At 33.0% G+C, this 19,995-nt stretch overlaps 1 protein-coding gene and 1 pseudogene across 2 annotated transcripts; one reads left to right on the plus strand and one right to left on the minus strand.

The window, feature by feature from the left end:
• The first annotated feature begins 7,652 nt into the window (after nucleotides 1–7,652).
• On the plus strand, nucleotides 7,653–9,465 carry LOC120131182 (annotated as a pseudogene).
• Nucleotides 9,466–11,595: 2,130 nt separating this feature from the next.
• LOC120131112 (heavy metal-associated isoprenylated plant protein 39-like) lies at nucleotides 11,596–13,275 on the minus strand. Of its 2 annotated transcripts, XM_039148193.1 has the most exons (3): nucleotides 12,978–13,275; nucleotides 12,661–12,736; nucleotides 11,596–12,199 (listed from the first exon to the last, which is right to left on the minus strand). In XM_039148193.1, the coding sequence occupies exons 1-3, from the start codon at nucleotides 12,981–12,983 to the stop codon at nucleotides 11,808–11,810; spliced, it is 474 nt and encodes a 157-aa protein (XP_039004124.1). In that variant the 5' UTR covers nucleotides 12,984–13,275; the 3' UTR covers nucleotides 11,596–11,807. The 2 variants fall into 2 exon arrangements, with proteins under 2 accessions (XP_039004124.1, XP_039004123.1); XM_039148192.1 differs by lacking the exon at nucleotides 12,978–13,275 and having other exon boundaries at nucleotides 12,661–12,815.
• Between the last annotated feature and the right edge of the window lie 6,720 nt (nucleotides 13,276–19,995).

Genomic DNA, 19,995 nt, shown 5'->3' on the forward strand with positions numbered 1-19,995 from the left:
CATATACTTTAGATATACACCCCTAGACTGAGAGGGGTAGGCAGAAATAGACGTCCTCCTCTTAGAATTTCAAACTAATTATCATATATTTTAGATATATACATCCCTATTTGAACTGATACTTCTGGAATATCATTTTTTGGGATATGCAAACAAGTCAAGGCTTTAATCTGGTATTCTTCAATTTGTTGTTAAAGGGAAGCTTTTATTTTATGGCAAAAATACATCACAGATCTTTGTACTTTTAAAAGAAAGTAACGTGGTTTTTGAATTATTTTTCTCTTAACGTGGTCGTTCAACTTAGAAAATAAATTTAATGTGGTTCTTTGATCGATGTTTTTTTTGTTGACTGTTACAATACTAACATGTCAGTTCACGGTACTGCCGTGACATTTCACGGTATTGACATGGTAATCCCATATGTCATGTTTGAGTTATTAATTTAATCAACTTATCATGTCATTCACCACATTAATCTGTCATCCTAAATTATCATGTTAAAATCGTGGACTGTAATATCAACATTATAAACTATCAAATCGGTATCCTAACAGTCAAAGAAAAAAAGCAGTGGTCAAAAAGTCACATTAGATTTATTTTCTAAATAGATGAACTACACTAAAAAATAATACAAGAATCAGTTGATTTTCTTCAAAAATACAAAAACATGTTATATCTTTTTACCTTGTTTTATTCACCAAGTTGGTTAAATATGCAAAATTGTATGATTTGAACAGTGGCCGACTTCACTCCCAAGAAAGCAATTATTCATTTTGTATAAGCATTTTCCAAAATCAAAACCTTTTGGACCATAAAAGCAATTAATCACTTTTATTAAGGAACTAAGAAAACCAAATCAATGTGGGTATGTAGTCGCACAAGCACAAGACATTCTTATTTATTACAAAGAGTTTATATTCTCGAATATAAACAAAAACCAAACTTTTGGTTTTAATAATTTAATATTACACAATTAATTTTCTATACTTTTATAATTTATTTTTGTTAATATAATTTTTAAGAGATTTTATTCTCGAATATAAAATCTTATTTTTATCTTTGTACATAAGAAATTTATATTAAATCTTATAATTTTATAAGTTCTCACCCTCCTAAAAGTTTAAAAATTCATCCCTCCTAATATAAAATATTGTATCTACCCATGTCTCCGTATATTACAAATCATATTTCCCTGTCAAAATAATTTTAGGTAAATTATGATTTTAGTATTTGAACTATTAGTTTTGACCCGTTTTAGTACCTAAATTTTTAATTTTTTTAAAATCATACCTAAAATTTAGTTTTTGTTTCATTTTAGTACCCATTCAAAATTTAACGTTAAGTTTTGAAAAAAATAAAAGTTTAGGTACTAAAACGGATAAAAACTGATAGTTTAGGTACTAAACGTGTTAAATTTTCAACGATGGGATATTAAAATAAAATGAAAACTAAACGTTAAGTATGATTTTGAATTGAAAAATTCAAAAGTTTAATTAGGTATTAAATGTGTAGTGTACATATATATGATTTTGTAATTTTGACAGTTTCTACATATATATGATTTGATTTGGTTAAACCGTGTTGAAGTCAGTGGTTTCCAAGTCGGGTAACACAGACCAACAGCATGAGTGAATTGAATCTGGAGCCTAACTTTCTGGTGATAATAATAATAACAATATATCTAAGGAGCCAATAACACGTATCCAGTTGCTCTATACATGATGCATAGGTCCAAGGGAAACCTTTGGAGAAGAAGATGAAATGAAAACCAAACACGAAACCAAAGCTAAGCAACGTGGAAGGCATATATATATCGTACGATTCAACCGACGTATAGTATTATATATCGGCTGTGGAGTTTCCCCAACTTTAGCTAAAAATGGGTTCCCATATATACTCTCTCTTCGTATTGGATTCATGATCCAGCCAAATTGGTATGCTCTTTTTAAGTAATAATTAAAACAACCGAATAACCAATCATTATAGACATTAACTGGACTAGAACTACGATAAGTTATCGTTTTAAGGTTTAGGGAGATTAACATGGAGCTAATCAGTCAAGTAAACGGGGATTAGCATCGTGCTTTTAGTGCTGGAAAAGCGAGTGGGAAAGAGCGGGTAAGTTTTTGCCATTTTAGGGCAAGACACGAAGGTGTAGTGTAGCTGAAGCAGTAGTGATCAGTGGAGCAAGTTCCAAATGAGAAACAATCTCGTAACTTCGCCAACTTATTTGGGGAGGATGATAAGTTTGACAACCGACCAAAAAGAAAGTTATTGCAAAAATATTATTACCTGGTAATTTCTATCTTGACAAACGTACAAGGATGCTGGGTTTTTTACAAGGTTGGTTTCCACGTGAATGGCATCACTGATGAAAACACGCAAGCTACTACGTACAAAGTGTTGAAATTATTAAAATGGTTTTTAAGTTTGGTAATCAACTTTGAAAAAATGGTTTTCAAAGCTTGATAAATGTTTCTTTGAAAATGGTTTTCAAAGTTTGGTAAATGTTTCTTTGAAAAATAGTTTTTCAAAGTTTGGTAGATGTTTGTTGAAAAATGATAATGAGATAATCACAATTAATCCCTAGGCTTTAGGGTATTTACAAGATTAAGTCCTTAAGTTTCAACTATAAATACCCTAGCTCATTTAGCTTCAAAATCATCCCAAAAATCATTTCTTTCTCCCAATACTAGAGAGTTTTCTTGTGAGTAGTGAGTGTTTTGTAAACACTTGTAAATTTTCTCTCTTAGTAAAAGATCTGCAGCAGTCCGGAGACGTAAGCACAATTGGCTGAACTCCGTTATCAATTTCGGATATTATTTTTCCGCTTTTATTTTGTATTCTCACTAATCTGGTTATAGGGAAATTACTTGTACTTGGTGTATTTCCCAACAACTGGTAATCAGAGCTTTTGGTAGTGAATTTTTGTCAATTTTTGTGAGGTTATTATTCACGTAAATAGTGAATTTCGTGAATAGTAAAATTTTATCGTCGATACAAATTTGTCGACGGAGGTGTTCTAATACACGGTGGTTCGCAAGAATTGTCAGAAACGATCCAAACGAAACCAGATTCGAGTGGGAGCGATGGCTGCAGACAAAGGGAATGTGAAAATTGAAAAGTTCGATGGTGCGGACTTTGGCTTTTGGAAGATGCAGATTGAAGATTTTCTGTACCAGAAAAATCTATATCAACCTCTCTCAGGAAAGCAACCAGAGGGCATGAAGAATGAAGACTGAGCTCTTCTCGACAGGCAAGCCCTCGGAGTTATCCGACTGACGTTATCCCGCAATGTTGCTTTCAATATAGCAAAGGAAAAGACCACGGCGGGTCTTATGGCGGCTCTCTCCAGTATGTATAAGAAGTCATCAGCCTCAAACAAAGTGCACTTGATGAGGCGATTATTCAATTTGCGGATGACGGAAGGGGCATCGATTGCACAACACCTAAATGAACTCAACACAATCACAACTCAATTGAGTTCAGTGGAAATTGAATTCGATGATGAAGTTCGAGCTTTAATTCTCTTATCATCTCTACCAGACAGTTGGAATGCTACTGTTACAGCAGTTAGCAGCTCATCGGGAAATAGTAAATTAAAATTCGACGATGTTCGGGATCTGGTACTGAGCGAAGAAATTCGACGGAGAGAATCGGGTGAAGAATCAACCTCCTCAGCCTTGCACACGGAGTCCAGAGGGAGAACTTCAGAAAGAAATTCAAATCGTGGCAGATCGAAATCCAGAAGGGGAAAATCAAGAACAGTAAATAAAGATTTTACCTGTTATAATTGCGGCAAGAAGGGCCACTTCAAAAGAGATTGTCGAGCACCGAAGAAAAATACCGGCGCACAGGAATCTGCCAACATGACGGAGGAGACAGGTGATGCTATGATTTTAAGCGTCAACAGTCTAATTGAATCATAGATTTTGGATTCAGGGGCATCTTTCCACTCCACGCCATGCCAAGAAATCATGGAGAACTATGTCAATGGTGATTTTGGGAAGGTTCATCTTGCTGATGATGAAACCTTGAAGATCGTCGGAAAATGAGACATCCGACTAAAGCTGCCAAACCAGACCACCTGGAAGCTGACAGGAGTGAGACATATTCATGGTCTCAAAAGAAATTTGATTTCTGTAGGACAGCTTGATGGAGAAGGATACAGTACAACCTTTTCAGGCTGTGAATGGAAGATTACCAAAGGAGCACTCGTCATTTCTCGTGGTAAGAAGACTGGTACTCTCTATGTAACCTTAAATTTAGAGAATATCATTGCAGTAGCAGATGTTGATGTAAAATCAAACCTATGGCACCAAAGGTTTGGCCATATGAGCGAGAAAGGAATGAAGATACTTCTGTCAAAAGGGAAGCTGCCGGATCTAAAGAATATAGATGTCGGACTATGCGAGGATTGCATCTTTGTCAAACAAAAGAAAGTCAGTTTTGCAAAGATTGGCAAGACACCCAAGGCAGAAAGGTTAGAATTGGTTCATACTGATGTATGGGGACCATCCCCAGTTTCATCTCTTGCAGGCTCACTATATTATGCCACCTTCATCGATGATTCAACAAGGAAGGTGTGAGTTTATTTTCTGAAGAAGAAATCAGAAGTCTTCGATACCTTCAGAAAATGGAAAGCCATGGTGGAAAATGAGACTGGTTTAAAAGTCAAGCGGTTGAGGTCTGATAATGGAGGAGAGTACAGAGATAGTAGATTCAGAGATTTCTGCGCAAACAATGGGATCAAGATGGAGACAACAGTTCCCATAACACCGCAGCAGAATGGCGTAGCAGAGCGTATGAATAGAACTCTGAATGAACGTTCCAGAAGCATGAGGATACATGCCGGATTGCCCAAATTTCTATGGGCTGAAGATATCAACACTGCAGCTTACCTGATCAACCGTGGGCCCTCAGTTCCTTTGGATGGCGGAATACCAGAGGAAGCTTGGAGCAAGAAAGAAATAAACCTTTCACACTTAAGAGTGTTTGGTTGTATTTCTTATGTACACATAAACTCTGCTAAAAGAAGTAAACTTGATGCCAAGTCCAACAAATGCGTATTTGTTGGTTACGGTGGTGATGAGTTTGGTTACCGGTTTTTGGGACTACGGAAATCGGAAGATCATTAGAAGCAGAGACGTCATTTTCAATGAAAATGTGATGTACAAAGACAGGTCAACCGCAGAATCAAGTAATACCGAAGCTGAAACAAAGGAATTTGCTGAGTTCGAGGAGATTTCTGGAAATGATGTTCAGATCAGTCCTGAAGCAGTTCAAGAGGAAGAACCAGGCACACCAGAACTGAGACGCTCCTCCAGAATTCCTAAACCAACCCAATGGTATTCTCCTTCTTTGCACTACTTGTTGCTGACTGACAATGGTGAACCAGAGTGCTATGATGAAGCAATGCAAGTGGAGGATTCAGTCAAGTGGGAGTCTTCCATGAAAGATGAGATGGACTCGCTTATGTCAAATCAGACATGGGAATTAGCTGAATTACCACCAGGCAAGAAAGCGCTCCATAACAAGTGGATTTACAGGATCAAAGAAGAGCACGATGGGAGCAAACGCTATAAAGCAAGATTGGTTGTCAAAGGTTTTCAACAAAAAGAAGGTATTGATTACAATGAAATTTTCTCTCCAGTCGTGAAGTTATCTACAATCAGACTGGTGTTGAAAATTGTAGCTGCAGAGAATTTACATCTTAAGCAGTTAGATGTAAAGACAACTTTCCTTCATGGTGATTTGGAGGAAGAAATTTATATGAGGCAGCCAGAAGGCTTCATAGAGGTAGGCAAGAAAAACCTGGTATGCAGGTTGAAGAAGAGCTTGTATGGTTTAAAACAAGCTCCTAGACAGTGGTACAAGAAGTTCGATAGTTTCATGAGTAGCAGTGGTTTTACCAGATGCCAAGCAGATCATTGTTGCTACATCAAGAGGTTCGACAATAGCTTCATTATATTTTATTTTTGTACGTTGATGACATGCTCGTTGCAGGCGATAACATGCAAGAGATTATAAACTTGAAGCAAAAATTGTCAAAGCAGTTTGCTATGAAGGATCTGGGCGCTGCAAAGCAGATTCTTGGGATGAGGATCAAGAGAGACACAAAGTCGGGGACTTTGATATTATCACAGGCTAAGTACATCAACAAAGTACTCTCCAGGTTCAACATGCAAGATGCTAAACCAGTAAGTACACCTTTAGGTGTTCATTTCAGACTCTCCAAAGAACAGTCACTAAAGACGGAGGAAGAACGTGCACACATGGTGAAGGTGCCGTATGCCTCAGCAATTGGAAGTCTGATGTATGCCATGGTTTGTACCAGACCAGATATTGCTCAAGTAGTGGGAGCTGTTAGCAGGCACATGAATAATCCTGGCAAGGTACACTGGGAAGCAGTCAAATGGATCCTCAGATATCTGCGGGGTACCACAAACAAAACACTTTGTTTCAAAGGTGGAGATACGATACTGACAGGCTATGTAGATGCTGACTTAGCCGGAAATATTGACATCAGAAGGAGCACTACAGGGTATGTCTATACTCTAGGAGGAACCGTAGTGAGTTGGGTTTCTCAACTACAGAAGATAGTTGCTCTCTCCACAACTGAAGCAGAATATGTCGCTGTTACGGAAGCCAGCAAGGAGATGGTTTGGCTCCAAAGTTTCTTGGAAGAGTTAGGCAAGAAACAAGAAAACAATGTCTTGTATTGCGACAGTCAAAGTGCTATACATCTAGCAAAGAATCCGTCTTTTCATTTCAGGACAAAGCACATACAATTGCGATATCATTTTATCCGGTCTCTTCTAGAAGATGGGATTTTGAAACTTGAAAAGGTCAGTGGAGCTCAAAATCCGGCAGACATGTTAACAAAGACGGTGACTACAGACAAACTGAAGTTGTGTTCAACTTCAGTTGACATGCTAGAGTAACAAGACTAGAAAAGCTGTTGCATTGATCGAGGTGTGAAGACAGATTAAAATTAGTCTTCAAGAGATTGTTGAAATTATTAAAATGGTTTTCAAGTTTGGTAACCAACTTTGAAAAAATGGTTTCCAAAGTTTGGTAAATGTTTCTTTGAAAATGGTTTTCAAAGTTTGGTAAATGTTTCTTTGAAAAATAATTTTTCAAAGTTTGGTAGATGTTTGTTGAAAAATGATAATGGGATAATCACAATTAATCCCTAGGCTTTAGGGTATTTACAAGATTAAGTCCTTAAGTTTCAACTATAAATATCCTAGCTCATTTAGCTTCAAAACCATCCCAAAAATCATTTCTTTCTCTTAATACTAGAGAGTTTTCTTGTGAGTAGTGAGTGTTTTGTAAACACCTGTAAATTTTCTCTCTTAGTAAAAGATCTGCAGCAGTCCGGAGACGTAAGCACAATTGGCTGAACTCCGTTATCAATTTCGGGTATTATTTTTCCGCTTTTATTTTGTATTCTCACTAATCTGGTTATAGGGAAATTACTTGTACTTGGTTTATTTTCCAACACAGCTTGGACCAAGAAACAAACAGCTTGAACTTTTCGTTTATCGGCATCCTCCAGCTTCCTATATAAATAAGACTAGGGGTCTCTCGATGTTTGCAGCCAACCCCAAAAGAACCCCATCACTCTGTACCAGTACTGCAGTAGAAAGAAATGGAGTTTAAAAGCAAGAATCTTTTGTCTAAGATGGCCACAAACGACGGCCATGGAGAGAACTCGCCTTATTTTGATGGGTGGAAAGCGTACGACAGCAACCCTTTTCACCCCACTCAAAATCCCCATGGCGTCATTCAAATGGGACTAGCTGAGAATAAGGTGTGTTTACAAACACTTATATACATATATATTAGAGCATCACGCTCAAGTGTAGTCGTTGTGTTGCTCTCAAGATAGAAAGAGACGTCCTTAAACACTTTAAATAGTGCATATATGGATTGGAAATGAGTTACCAATTTTGTTGATTAATTTCCACTTTGTTTCATTTTTTTTGTTAGCTTTGCCCTGATTTGATCAAAGAGTGGATTCTGGAAAACCCTGATGCATCCATCTGCACAGCACGAGGGATCGATAAGTTCAACGATATTGCAATCTTTCAGGATTATCACGGCCTCAAAGAGTTCAGAGAGGTACCTAAATAACCCAATATGTATTTGTATACGTGTTAAGAAAACGAGTAATTGCTTACTGCATTTTCTTCAGGCTGTAGCAAAGTTCATGGGGAGAGTAGGAGGAAACAAGGTTACATTCGATGCGAACCGTATAATGATGGGCGGCGGAGCCACCGGAGCTAACGAGATGGTCATGTTTTGCCTGGCCGACCCAGGCGACACTTTTCTTGTACCTTCTCCTTTTTATGCAGGGTACGTACTATTATACATGTATATATTTTCTTTTGATTATTAAAAGGGTATTTATTTAATAAAAGCTAATTATGTTTTTTTATGAATAAACTATGTAGATTTGCCCGGGACGTAAGGTGGCGCTCTGGGATAGAAATAGTTCCAGTTGAGTGCAAAAGCTCAAACAGTTTTCGTATAACGAGAGAAGCCTTGGAAGATGCCTATGAAAAGGCTCAAACATGGAACATAAACGTCAAAGGCGTCCTCATAGCCAACCCTTCGAACCCTTTAGCACAGTCGACCCCGACACGATGAGAAACATAGTCAGCTTCGTCAATGAAAAGACCATCCACCTTGTCTGCAACGAAATCTACGCCGCAACTGTCTTCAGCTCTCCTAGATTCATTAGCATTGCTGAGATTATACAAGACATGGATGATTGCAACCCTGATCTCATTCACATTGTTTATAGCTTGTCCAAGGACATGGGGATCCCGGGTTTTCGAGTCAGTATCGTATACTCGTTCAACGATGATGTTATGCATTGTGCTCTTAAGATGTCGAGTTTCGGATTGGTCTCGTCGCAAATGCAGTATTTGCTCTCTTAGATGCTTTCGGACGACGAGTTCGTGGGGAATTTCCTAAGGGAAAGCTCCAAGAGGTTGGCCAAAAGGCACCATGTTTTCGTCAAGGGGCTGGAACAAGTTGGGATTTCTTGCTTGAGAAGCAACACTGGTTTGTTCTTCTGGGTGGACGTGCGACTGCTCCTTAAAGAGCAATCTCTCCAGGGAGAAATAGAGTTGTGGCGTGTGATTATTGATGAAGTGAAAATCAAAGATTCTCCGGGTTCATCTTTCCATTGCTCCGAGCCGGATTGGTTTCGGGTCTGCTTCGCGAACATGGACGAAGAGACAGTGATGTAGCCCTCCATAGGATCCAGGCATTTGTACTAGGACAAGAGAACCAAGAACTGGACAAGTCGAAACATTGGCGAAAGAAACACCTTCGCCTCAGCTTCTCTTCCTCTAGGTTATACGACGAGATGACCATCATGTCTCCACACATCATTTCCCCTCACTCGCCACTCGTCCAAGCGACGACTTAACTAATCCTTAAATCTCCGATCTTTTAATCTGACCGCTGATCTGTTAAACCATTTGAATTAAGCTCAGTGTACACTAACATTTGTCTCCACATTTTCTGACATTGAAGATCTATGTTGTATGTAACTAAGCATCATTTTCGTTGGAGATGTGTTGAATAATCGGGTAAAGAAAACGGAAAGAAAACAAGAATTTTTACGAGGTTAAGTAATGTGCTTACGTTATCGGTGTCCTAGACGGCGCTAGAATTTTTATTCAATGTCTCATAGGTTTTTGTTACATCTCCTTTTATAATAAATAAACTCTAGTACATATTTACAAAAATAACTCTGTATTGTATATTTATGAGTCATACCTAACAAGATGAATGTCACATTGTAGTAGCATAGTAATACTTGTTTCATCAGTTTCTATATATATCCTATCACATGATCTTTTAGTGCTTATATCGGATAGTTCTGTCCTATGGCATTTTAATTTAAGATTAAAGAACGATAGGAAATGGATGCAACCAAAAATATTATAAAAATTATAATATTTTCGTTTGGACGTAACATAAAATTAAACCGAAAATGTTAGGTAGAAGATAACATTTTCGTTACCTCTAACCGAAAATGATATGAGTTTTTATAATATTTTAGGTCGGAGCTCTTCTTGTTTTAAACTAAGCTCCCTTTTCTTAGAATCTCCCCTTACATCGGCATAAAAAGACACTGAAATTTTTGGCTTTGTTAGCTCAATCAACATTGAGTTGCGTAAGCTTTGTGATCGCCGTCCAAGGCTTCCCTCTATCTACTGCCTTCGTGTCGGTACAATAACTTGTTTTAGTTAATAATTTAAAGGTGTTATGTTATCGGAAAAATAAATAAGATATAAAATAAAAATATTAAAAAGAATACCGATAGAGGAAATAATATAATATTAAAATTAATTACAAGAATTACGAATTTAAAGATTTCTTACCACACTCCAGATTAATAAAAAAACAAAGATTTCGTACTATTATAATTATACTACTTATTATCTATTTATAAAGTTAACTAATAACTATTATCTATTTATAAAATTAATTATTTGATAAAAAAATATTTAATATTACAACGACATTTTCTTAATACCAAAGTAATCTCAAGTAAAATTGTACTAGAAAAATATAGTGCTTCATGAATTTGGTGTATGTCAGATTCTGCAGTAGAGATATACCGAGGTAAAGATAGTCGTTTTTTTGAAAATTTAAAATTATTATATATTTTATATATTTTTATGTATTTTCTATTAAAAATCTATTTTCATTTATCTCTAAATTTAAATTAATCTTTATAATATAAAATCTTATGTCCGTTCTTATACCGCATAAATAGTGGTGGGCTTCAAGATAGAGAACCTCCGCATCCACTGTATATATCCTCCTTTTAGTTTATTTTTTCGCCAAATGAATTACACTATGAATTTTAGGAACATATCAAAATAGAATTAGGATCTCAAATTTTAATACAATGATCATATCAAAAAGAAAATAATGATTGCTCGAAAGAACCGACCAATGCATCGGGACCATTCAGTTTTCACGTAGGAGATTTGTTCGATACATCAATAAATGAACATCGACATATCATAACAGATTATTATATATTTAATTTTTCACCCTTGTAGTATACACTCTTATAGTACGAACCAACTTACTTTAGCTATTAAAGTAATTATTGTTATTTTTAAAGATCATATATTCGAGCACTAATGACTGTAAAAGATAATTGAGAATAGAACATATATTATTTTATAATCACATATCAGTATCGTATTAAACCAACCACGGTGAGTATGGTTTTTTTCTTAAAAAAACCCACCATGGTCATGGAGAAAATAGTATAACATGTAGGGGGAAATGCAGGAAAATCTCCAAATAAGAATTTCTGAGTGTCCAAATAAGAATTTCAGAGTGACCCACCATGGTCATGGAGTTGTCAAACATGTGAAGCTATTGCTTTTTATCAAACAAAAGTACCCCTAAATGAATGAAGCTTCAATTGACAACACGTGATTGGCATCGCATTAAATGATACACTCAATTTTTCAATGCTAGAATTTATACCTTGCTTCATCTTTTTTGTTGGGCGGTGTCTGTGGGAGGCTTGGAGATGAGAAGACTTCCAAACAGATTCCAAAATTTCATTTATTCAATCTAGTCTCTCTACACACAACACATTACTTATACATGATAAACAAAACAAAAAAAGATTTAGGAAGGCATATCACCATCTATATATATATATATATGTTGTTCCTATATATGCTCATTGATGGCATTCAATTGCAGCACCAACTTGAGAGAAAGCTATCTTTTGCTTCCCCCTTCAAGTTCACTCAACAAATAACACAAGCATTAGGGTTCTCTTCCATGCTTTGAACATAGTAATAAGAGGTCATATGAGGATTGTACGCTCTGTAAGCCTTGACAAGCTCCAAAACAGGGTCTGGGGGAGGCTGTGCCTTCTTCTCTTCCTCCTTCTTCCCTTCTTCCTTCTTCTCTCCCCTTCTTTTCTCTCCTCTTTCTTTTCTCCTTCCTTCTTTTCTCCCTTCTTTCTTCGCTTCTTCCTTTTTCGGCTCCTCTTTCTTCTCCGGTTTTTTTGCTGGTCCTACTGACACTATGTCGGTTGGCCAGTACTTGCGCAATTTGCTCACCACGTTCACGGGGTCAACTGTGCCGGTCACTGTTAATTGCTTCGCTTTCATATCCATGGCGATGGAATCGATTCCTGTTAAGTTAAATCAAGAGGAGAAATCATTTCCAACACCAGCTCATGGGGAAGAATAATATGATATGACAGGCTACATTCTTTCTCATAAAAGCCAATCATTTTACTGTGCCTTCACCTTGAACTTGCGTCTAGAGTTAAAAACGAAAGCACTCCCCCTGTTTGTCAGTCCTATCATTTTCTGTGGTTAACATAAAAAACATTTGGAGAGCCATCGAGCAAATACTTTAATTCTGATTTTCTTTATGCAGTGTCACATGAATTTGTTTTCATGCCAAGGATCTTAGTTGGTAAATAAATTGCTTTAGGTAAAATTACAGATTCTGGTCACAAAATTTTGAAAAACTTCAACAAGGACCCCTACTACAACAAGGGTAAAAAGTTTAGAAACTCTTTCATGTAACACATGTGGTTTAAACAGATGATGGAGGACAATTTGCTTGAAATCAAAGCTTATGTACCTGAAAGAGTTGAGACGGTCTTTAAAGCCTTTTGCTTGGCTTTGTCATCATGCAAATCCAGCTTCAACACTACCTTCTGCAATAAAACACAAGAGAGCTGTCTCAGAATCATCCATGCTTGTTTTTTATAATTAATATGTAAATATATAATTGATAAACCTTTATTACTCTTAGGAATCAGTATAAAACAGGAATCATAATCGAATTTAAGAACAACAATCCCCTTCAAATCAGATACAAAAAGAATCAAAACCCAGAACAGGAAAGCAGATAATTTAGTCATAAACAGAAGGAAAATCCCAGAATAGAAACCAGACCTTCATTGATGTTTAGAACCTTCTTTAGCTTTCGATGGAATTTCAGATAACCAAAACACAAAACAGAGACGATTTGAGGAATGTGTACAGAATAGAAAGGGAAGATGGATAAAGGGGAGGAAATGTGAAGAGAATAGAAGAGATTCAGGGAATACGTAATGGGAATTTGAAAAAGATTGAAACTTTGGACAGATTACAAAGGGAGAAAACAAGAAAATCCAAAAATTAAAGTAGTGCAGAGAAGGAGAGAGAGAGAGCACCAATAAGTCTAATATGGAGGGAAATGAAAACAAGTGGGCAGGGACGGGGGAGACGTTCTAATTTAAGGTCAAAGAAGAATTAAAAAAAATAAATGCGACGAAAATATTATAAAAATTATAATATTTTTAATTGCATTGATCTAAAATGTTGTGAAAATATTAAAAAAAGTTTTTAAACAAAAAAAAAAAAGAAATAATATTTTATATTACATCTAACAGAATATATTATATTTTTTATATTATGATCGTATTTTTCTCACCTTTAAATTATATTGTATTCTCTAGACTCTCCCACGAAGACGACGATGAAATACGAAAGAAAAGCAGTAGGCCTGTAAAAGAATTGAACGTTCAGTAAACCGTTCATGAATCGTATGCGGGAAGTTCGTTTATGTGCGTTTATTTATTAAATGAACGAGCATGAACAAGATTTTGTGTTCGTTTAATTAAATGAATGAACATGAACATATGTCTCGTTCGTTCATTTACATTCGTGAACATTCGATTATATTCGTTTATGTTCGTTCGGTTATGTTCATTTATGTTTAATCAAATCTTTTTAAATCAATTTTGGTGACCAATTTGTAAGTATCTTAAAAATATTATTAATTTGATATTATGATGATCAACTCCATAATTAACCCAATTTTATTTGGAAAACTCAACAATATTAACATGGTTTAGTTCTTTTTGAACGATCCATATGTTGCATACCCAGCACTATCAATATCCACTGTGTCGGAACCCTATGTGACTGCGCCACCAGCTCGAGTCTCGAGTTTTAATTGAGCTCTTAATTTTTTTTTGAGTTCGAGCCTATTCGAGTTCGAGTTGAATTTCAATATTATATTTCGAGTTCGAGTCGGACTTTATAATTTTAAGCTCGCGAGTTTTCAAGTCAAGTCGAGCTGACTTTGAAAGTTTTTGAGTTTGAGTCGAGCTCAGCAATACTCGAGCTCGACTCGGATCGTTTACACCCCTAGGTAGGGTTTCCAACATTTATGTTCGTTTATGTTCGTGTTCATTTATGTTCGTGTTCGTTTATGTTCGTGTTCGTTTATGTTCGTGTTCGTTTATATTCGTTTATTTATTAAATGAACGAACATGAACAAGTTATATTCCTTAATAAACGAATATGAATAAAATAAATTTTTTTATTTATGTTCGTGTTCATTTATGTTCGTTTATTTATTAAATGAACGAACATAAACATACCTCAATTCGTGTGTATTAGATTCGTTTACAGGCCTAAAAAGCAGTGATACAAAGTATCGCTGTCTGAGTCACCACCCACGCTACTGAAAGGGGCGTTGTAACCACACCATTGCATCTATATTTTTAATTTATTAAATATTATTTAATTTTAATTTATATATAATTCACACATATATTCAACCAATCTCTAAATCGTATATTATTTAAAACAACGATGATTAAATTGAGTTTGAATTAATTTAAATTTTAAAATCGAATCAATCATAAATTTAAATGTTTGAACTATTCATCATTATTTTAAGACAAAATTCTTTTAACTAAAATCTAAATTTGTTGTTGTTGTTGATTTCAATCATTATTCAAAAATAAAATAATTGATAAATGAAACAAATTGGAGGGAACATTTATCTTACTACTAAATAATTTAGGGTAAAGTATATCAATGGTCCCCCGACTATAAAGTTTTGTTTTGTTGATCCCCCGATTATCAAAGGCTATAAAATGGTCTCCATGGCTATAGATATTGATTTAATTTGTTGAGTCCCTCAATTAATAAAAGTTATAAAATGATCACCCAACTATTCATTATTTTCCAAATTCTTCCATTTTCGTCAAAAAAAAAATAACGAAAGTTTGAGCTTGATGTTAATCTATTATCTGAGATATAATAAAGTCTGGTCCCAAAATCTCAAATGACTATCATACCTTATACAACATATTAACATCCAGCTCAAACTACCGTTAATCATTTTAACATAAAAGGATCAGTTCAGAACATAATGAATAGTTGGGTGATCATTTGTACTTTTAATAGTTAAGTGACTCATCAAAGTACAACATATAGTTAAGAGACAATTTTATAACTTTAATAATTAGGAGACTGATAAAATAATATCTTATAATCGGGGACCATTTATGTACTTTACCCAACAATCTATATATTAGTAAGATTGGTTCCTACAAAAAAATTGTTAAGAAAAATTAATATTTTAAGTTGAGTCTAACTAAAAACATTATGTTTTTTATTATTATTTTTTAATTTGTATTTTAGAAATACAATTGTACAACTCGATGGCAGGAAATTTATTAAAAGTGGACCCCCCTCAGGTGTACACAATATTTTATTTTTAATACGGAGTGCGTGCATTTTTGTGCACCGCAGATTATGGCGCGTGAAAGTAACTTCTCAAGTATTTGACAACATTGATAATTTCAAGAACCGACGGCACGGAAAGTCACCGGTTTGAGCCATTAGTCGGAGCGTGGTCCCTATCGGTCAAATTTCTACGTCCCAACACTACGGTTTTTTTTCAATTAACGAAGTACATCTTCTGACTTATTACGGTAGATAATATGAAAAAATTTAGAAAATATGACTGATTCAAAAATATTTTGACAGTAAATATATATTAATATATAAATTTATAGTATATAAATAAAATTTTATATTTTCAATGAAATAAAATGTTTTCTGTGTTTGTTTCACGTAATTCGTTTTTCGAAAAATGTTTTTCAGTGTTTAGCTAGAGGAAAACTGGTTGGTAAACGTAAAACATTTTCCTGGTCAACAATTTTTTTTTGTTTTTTCTGAAAAATGACTTAAGGTCTGATTTTCCGTAAGTCATTTTCCGAACTTTTCACAACAAATAATAAATACTCAAAATAATTTTATTTAAAATTTAATATAATAAATATTTAATATCATTTCATCAAATATTAATTATTAAATATTTAAATATATTTATTAATATATAATATTATATTATATTTTTAATATTATAATAAAATAATCAATTATATTGTAATAATATAAGATATTATTTTTATTTAATAAATATATAATATTTTTATATATTTAATATTGATATAATAATCTAATAATATTTTAATAAAGATATTTAAAATATACTAATTAATATTTTTAAAATATAAAATAACACTATTACTTTAATAAATAATTAATATAATATTTTTATTTCAGTAAATATACCAATATAATATTTATTAATAAAAGTATAAAAAATATTTAATAATAATAAATTATTTTAATATTTAAAATAATAAATTAAGTTTTATGATAAATAATATTATTTATTATATTTAATATTTGTAATAAATAATTTTTAAAAAACTCATCAACTAGTGGAAAAAAGATTTTTTCAAAAAATGTAATTCATTTTACGAAAAATATTTTACGGAAAACGTTTTCCGTAAATATAATTCATTTTTCAGAATTCAAATTTCAATAATTCATTTTACAGTAATTCAAATTCCAGTAATTTAAATAGATTCAAACTACTGAAAGATCACCGAAAAATCATACATCAGACTCAAGGGACGTGAAAGGGTATCAATGAACACGTAACAAGTACCCAAATCTAATCAGATGATCCAAAATAAGAAAGATCAGTAATATAAAATCCAAACGTCATCTGAAATTTGATATTTGATAATTATATTAAGTTTGCAAAATTAAGCTGCATTAACCTTTTAAATGAAAATAAATTTTTTGAGAATATTTATAGCATTTGTAAACTCCAAATCCAAAATCAAACATGTAAAGTATAATAAACCCCATGATTCTTTTCAGAAGCCTCATGGATCCTGAAGTTGACCAGACACAACTTAAAAGAAAGCGTTACTTTTTCCCATCTTGTCAAGACGTAATAAATATTAAAGTTAATGGTAAATTACGTATTTAATACATGAATTATCAGTTTTAATTTATTTTAATATCTAAACTTTTAATTTGTTAAAACTATATCTAAATTTTAGTTTTTATTTTATTTTAATATTCAGCCATTAAAAACTTTAGTTTTTATTTCATTTTAGTATCCAATTCAAAATTTAACGTAGTTTTTTTTCAAAAAATTTAGGTACTAAAATAGGCTAAAACTAATAAATTAGGTATTAAAATGGACTAATCCATAAGTACTACAAACGCGAGAAAAACCATTCTAACCAATTTACTCCATTTATAAACGTCAAGATTTAAATTTATGACTTTACTTAAGTGGTATGGTGTCTGATCACATTAGACTAACTAGTTGTTATAATATATAATAATATAACATGACACAAATGACTAATATTTGATTTAAATAAAATAATAATTTAATTTTAAGTCATTTAAATAATTTTAAATAAATCGAGAGAATAAAAAGAATAAAAAAATCCTTTTAAGTTTATTCTAATATGAAACCAGAGGATGCGATGTTACATTAATTACTATTTATTTCATAATATCATTATAAAATGTAATTATTGTTTATAAGTGGTAATATTTTTAACAATTTTATTAATAAAAAATGTGATTACTATTTATCGAGAGTTTGCCGATAAAATTAAAACATTTAAAAGTTTAACATTAATCTAAAATAAAATCATAATTATAATATATAATTAAAATATAAAGTAATTTAAAATAAAAAATCATAATTTGTTAACCATATAATAAATTAACTTTTATTTATTTATTTTTGATGTGTCGAGACAGGAAGCAATCATTAGTTATATGAAAAGGAAGTGGCTTTATGGATTGAGTAAAGTGTACGAGTACAATACTATTTTTTAAAATTTAAATTATTATATATTTTTTATTTATATATTTTATTATATATTTTTTATTAAAAATTTATTTTATGTATAAAAAATTTATAAATTTAAATTCATCTCTCGTAATTTAAATTCAACCTCAATATAAAATATTCAGCCTGTCTCGAAAACTAAAAGGTTAAAAGGTTGCGTAGCCGGCCTATACAACATATTACGTGAGGCTGAGGGCCACAGAGGGCCGAAGGAGCCTCACTTGTATATATGTATGGGTTTATTCAAACTTTTGCTACAATTTTCCACGCCTTTACTTCCTTCTTCCTAATCTTAGATTGCTAAAACTCCCTTTTTTGTAGGCTATTTGGCCAAACTAACATTTTTAACGAATATTTATCTTTTTGGCATCGTTTAATATATATTTTTCAAAGTAGCACCTTTTCGGCTGAGTTGGCGAAAGGCGCATCCCCGGGGACGCGTTTTACCCGTGTTTTCGCTGAGTTGGATGCCACGTGTGGAAGTCGCATCCCCGGGGACGCGCCTTCACTGACTCGACTACCACGGTGGAAAGCGCATCCCCAGGGATGCGCATTCCATAAATGCCATAAAATGCCCCATCGTTTTCCTAAATACCCCCTCCTCCCTATATAAACTCCCTCAAACCCTCCCTCATTTCACACCAAAATCATATTCTCATCTCTTATATAACTCAAATTCTCCAACTATTTGAGTTTTAAATTTGTATTAGTGGTAAGAAATTTATTTTATGTTAGTATTTTTTTAATAGTTATATATTTATATATATATTTATGTATATATTTTTTTTATTAAAAAAATATTTATATAATTATTATTTATTTAGAATTATTAATTTTTTTTGTTAATTATATTGTTTTGTCTACAATTATAATGGATATCCAAACTTGGCTTACAATTGTACCAGATCCATTGCTATTGAGGGACTCAGGTCGTCCAAAATCTACTAGAATACATTGTGATATGGATATTCTGGAGAAGTCAACAGAACAAAAACAATGTGGGCATTGTAGAAACATCGGGCACAGTAGAAAAAAATGTCCAGCTCTGTTATCATCATATAACCGTTAACTCTTATGTAATAATATTGTATTTAAATGAATGTTTTTGTTTCTAATAATTTAATGTTATTGCATTTATATAATTTGTCAATGTATGTACACCTGTCGTAACCGTCTTTCGGTTGGGCCCCGGAATTGGGCTTCGACTTGAAAAATGTGATTGGAGTCGCCACCGATTATTATTTTAAAAAAATAGGTTAATCGGATACCTTATATCCTTACCTGATCTGCGTCTTACCAAAGATGTCGGATTCGGGAGTCGGTTGCGAAGGAAGGATTAGCACCCTTGAACCGCCCTTTCGGTACTACGTAATTTCCAGTTGTTTTTAATTAAGAAAATCGAAAGTTAAAATTTAAAGGTAACATTTGATCCAAAATTACTTACGATCAATTTGAAAGAGTACCCTTAAAAAGTCGAGAAACGCGTTAAAGGAAAAAGGAATAAGAGTAAATGAAATAAAGAAATAGAAGGAGAAAAAATGATGAAAAACTAAAAAAGAATAAAAATATAATTATTAAGTGCAAAATAATAATAATGATATAAGTAGTAAAATAAAAAAAAACGCAATCACACCAAAAGAAAGTAAAAAAAAAAGTCAAGGTTTGTGAAGTATAACTGTCGGGAAGGAAAAAGACGATAAGGAGTAGGACCGTAGTTAATAAATAAGTGTGATGTATCCCTATAATATAGTAAGAATGAATAAACAAAAAAATATTATGAGAAATATATATATAATAAATAATAACGAAAAAAATAATTTAATAAAGTAAAATAATAATATGTAATATATATAAACATATGAAAACAAAAAATAAAGAAGTATAAAATATAAAAATATAATTAAATGTATATATATGCTATGTTTAAAAAAAAGTAAAAATAAAAAATAAAACAAT

Source organism: Hibiscus syriacus, unplaced genomic scaffold, assembly GCF_006381635.1.
Source record: "Hibiscus syriacus cultivar Baekdansim isolate YM2019G1 unplaced genomic scaffold, ASM638163v2 tig00110549_pilon, whole genome shotgun sequence".
Classification (NCBI taxonomy): Eukaryota; Viridiplantae; Streptophyta; class Magnoliopsida; order Malvales; family Malvaceae; genus Hibiscus; species Hibiscus syriacus.

Coding starts and splice junctions, on each gene's coding strand:
- LOC120131112 (XM_039148192.1), bottom strand. CDS start 12,772: ATGATTCTGAGACAGCTCTCTTGTGTTTTATTGCAGAAGGTAGTGTTG. Junction 12,200..12,660: donor GACCGTCTCAACTCTTTCAG/GTACATAAGCTT, acceptor TTAACTTAACAG/GAATCGATTCCATCGCCATG.